General features: G+C 43.9%; 1 protein-coding gene across 1 annotated transcript; it reads left to right on the top strand.

The window, feature by feature from the left end:
• The first annotated feature begins 219 nt into the window (after positions 1-219).
• On the top strand, positions 220-1,696 carry LOC119289887. The gene has a single exon (XM_037569067.1). It carries the CDS (start codon positions 287-289, stop codon positions 1,475-1,477), a length of 1,191 nt encoding a protein of 396 aa, XP_037424964.1. The 5' UTR covers positions 220-286; the 3' UTR covers positions 1,478-1,696.
• The last annotated feature ends 2,287 nt before the right edge of the window (positions 1,697-3,983 follow it).

Here is a 3,983-nt window from a genome sequence, read left to right as displayed (position 1 = left end):
CTTTTATTTTTGCTTCTCTTTTGTAGTTTCAACAGTTTTCCCTAATGAAATCGGGGGCTTTCCTAATGAATCCCATAATATAAGGAATAATCCACCCAAAACCAACCATTAAAATTACATATATTTTTACATGTGCATAACAAGTCTTGATACAGGGCATACATTAATTAGACCCAAAGAACAACACATGTTTATCCATGGTTCTAACTTCTAACAGGCTATCTATGTTTTCAGTTTTCATTTCGTCATTGCCTTGTCTTTCTAATTTGCTGCCCTTCAACTTGTTATGTTTTGCAGAGAGTTTGCCATAATGCAAAGCCCGAGCAAACTGCGTGTCGCCTCTGTGTCCACACAACCTGCTCCGTCCATGCTCCGTTGTTGGGCAGACCTCCCAGATGACCCGCTTCACACCATTCTTGCTTTGTCACGATCCTTCCGTGACATTCTTGCCTTTGCTGCAACATGCCGCTCTTGGCGTGCTGCATTCTGCTTATACCCATCCAAATATACCTTCTGCTCCAAATTCCCACCTCTCCTCGTCCAACTGAATGCCAGTGTTCAAGCTGCCGACCTCTCTTCTAACAATGGTCGTCAAGACCTGCACACATTCAAAGTCATTGATCCGACCAACAAGAACGTCCCCCTTCGCTGCCAGATTCCTCGAGAAATTTATCAGGAGATGCATTTTGCTGGCACTTCCTATGGTCAACTAATTTTTTGTCGTGGTGGACATTGTCTTGTTGTTGATGTATTCAGCGGTGCAAAGGTTTCACCTCCACGTCTCTCATTCAACGGCGAATTTGAGAGGGAGATCTACTTCAGTGGCACCCTGACAGCTCCCCTTGCATCATCCAACTCACACCTCCTTGTCAGCACTACAACATCTTTGTTTGACTGGCCGGTCAGAAGTGACTTTTGGTCTGAACTCCAACTTTCTCATGCATGGATAGAACAGATTGTGGAATTCAATGGTCAGTTCATCGCAATGGACGATTGCTATGAGATATACACTTTGCAGCTGTCGCCCCAACTTGGTCTGCAGAAGATAACAGCTGAGTTTGTCGGCGACCTGACCCCAAGCTCGTATGAGAAACCTTGGCTGGTGGTCTGTGGTGACATGCTTATGATGGTTTTCTGTTTTAGCACATATGTTTCAGGCCGGACAGTATTTGTAATACACCACCTTGACATGTCAACCAAACCTGCAAAATGGGTGGAGGTAAAGCAGCTGGACAATTGGTCACTATTTGTTGGGGGTGATGTGAGGAGCCGGCCATTTTCTTGCTTGAGCCCAGAACGTTGGGGAGGAAGAAGCAAGTCGCTGTACTATGCGGGCCTTCGCTCTTTGATTGTGCATGGGGTGGGCAATGAGGAAGATCCAACTGCCAGTCCTATGATGGAATACAATAGAAGCTGGTGCCCCAATCTGCAACCCCTCTGGGTGTATCCGAGCATATTCTACTCAGATGGCCAGTGATCATCTCATGCAACTATGGCTTGCTGCTCTACAAGACTACAAGCTCTGGCAAAAATTTCCCCTTGCAGCACAGAGCATGGACTTTTTGCAAGTTGGATAAGACACAGGAGATGCCATGTAGCATTGGCACTTGCCAAGTTTTACTTTGTTGTAAGAGAAGTGTAAAGCACAGAAAGATGTACTTAATAATCAGCTTTGCTTGCACACCAATTTTACTTTGTTGCCAGAAAGCATCAGATTCGCCTGCATACATCTGCTGTTGTGGTAAATCTTCTTTGACATATTGCAGTTTTGCTGAATCACAGTTGGGTCCAGAACATGCTCGGACTCTTCAGAGTCAGTCTAATTTTGCAGCACGGAAGAGGAAGCCGCCGCGGCGACACTAGATGCATCCGTATCTAGACAAATCCTGGTAAGGTTTCACCTGTTCTCTTGGTTCATCTTGCATGTAACTGCCTCCTGCTTAGTACACTAGATGCATCCGTATCTAGACAAATCTAAAACAACTGGGATAGAGAGAGTACTTTGTTAGGGCTAGATTAGATCCCCACTTGATTTTTTATCTAAGAAATTTGGGCATCCTTTACAAGGCCTGCGCTCGCATCCTTTCCCTCGCTCTCTCTCCTGAATCCTACACCTGCATTATTGTCTCCATACACTTGTCTGGTTCCGTTGACAAGTCAAGGTGAAAGACTCGAAACTTAGCATGGATGCCATATAGTTCGTCAGAGACTACCGATAGGTCAACCAGGAGAAGCCTCTCGCCACATACCACCAACCATGGCTTGAAATGGAGGCCAATAACCATGTCCCCTACCCTCACAGCTGCTACTTCATGCATGGCAAGCTGAGGCAAAAATTGCATAATGTGGATCCTCTGAAGAAAGTCGATGGCAAACATCTGACCTTTGAAGAACACGATCTGAAGGATGCGAGCACCACCAGAAGCAAATGGCTGCTCAACCCATGAGTGCGTTCCAGACTTCCACTGGATCATAGAGGTGTTCGAAAAAAGGAGAAGGCACGAGTTGGACGAATTGAGTGGAGCCGTAAGAATCCCATAATAATAGTTCACAAAGTTGTTGCCATGTCGGAGTTTGGGAGATTTCGTTTTAGTGCCAGTGTATGCATTGACAAGTAGGCAATGCGTCTGATCTAAGAATATAAGATACCCATATGAGGAACCTAAATAGCACGCTGTACTTGGAGCATTTCGCAGGGCCAAACATCAAGGGGACAAAGCTGTCCTGGAAGGATCAACAAGCTCCCATTTACATTCCAACAAGAGGATGTGCGTGGCACCGCCCCGCTGTCGACGAGCATAACGGGCATCAGGTTTGTGGTGGAGCGGGGGAAAGGTGGATGTATATATAGATGGAAATGAAGAGGCCGCGGAGCGCCAAGATTTGCAGGTGCCAGCGAAGGCGAGGAAGTCATGGAATGAACTCAATAGAGCAATGACTTGGTGAAGCATGACATCGAGGAGGTCTGTCCAATCACGATGTTCATAAGAAGGAGGCGAGGGAGAGCGTGAGGCGGACGGCCTGCCGGCAGCAACAACGACTTTTCCTTCACTGTGAACAATTTAAGGTTAGTAGAGCAGAAGAAAGAAATCATACAGAAATGCTGTGTCAGGCAAACAAGAAGGACCAACTAGACTTATTCAGAAAATAATCAAGCTTCATGAATTTTTGTGGCTACGATAAGCCACATCAGAGAGCTGAACAATTAATGTGGAGCTCATCGTCTAGCCGGTACTGGATCTCAGTTTGGAAAATCCAGCATAATTAACTACACAAACTTGAGATGAAATCAGAAGTACCAAACGCAGTTGGACAAAGACTCGAGCAACAAAGAAGGACCAACTAGACTTATTCAGAAAATAATCAAGCTTCATGAATTTTTATGGCTACTATAAGCCACATCAGAGAGCTGAACAATTAATGTGGAGCTCATCGTCTAGCCGGTACTGGATCTCAGTTTGGAAAATCCAGCATAATTAACTACACAAACTTGAGATGAAATCAGAAGTACCAAACGCAGTTGGACAAAGACTCGAGCAACAAAGAAGGTGCGGTAATCAAGGGTGAACTGTTGGAACTTCGCCCACAGGATCAATCACATCAAACCACGATGAGCACACGCGCACAAAACTTTTGCCAAAGGCACGTGTCGTGCCTCTCTTTTTCTCTATATTTCTTTTCTTGTTTATATAATATATATATATATATATATATATATATATATATATATATATATATATATATATATATATATAGGGTAACGCTATTCTAAGCATGAGTGTAGCATTGCTTATTCTACACCCCCTAGTAAAGCTATGTACGAACTCTAGTAAAACGGTGTACAGAATATAGTAATTCAGAAAATATTTTTTTATCATCCAAGTTTGTAATTTACTACAGTTTTATGAAAATTACTATATTTTACAGTGTGTTACTGTATTTTGTATGTACCGTTACTGGGTGCTATTCTACACCCACGCTTA

The sequence above is a fragment of the Triticum dicoccoides genome, chromosome 4A, assembly GCF_002162155.2.
Source record: "Triticum dicoccoides isolate Atlit2015 ecotype Zavitan chromosome 4A, WEW_v2.0, whole genome shotgun sequence".
Classification (NCBI taxonomy): domain Eukaryota; kingdom Viridiplantae; phylum Streptophyta; class Magnoliopsida; order Poales; family Poaceae; genus Triticum; species Triticum dicoccoides.
The sequence above is the reverse complement of the archived record's forward strand: the minus strand, read 5'-3'. Positions and strand labels throughout refer to the sequence as shown.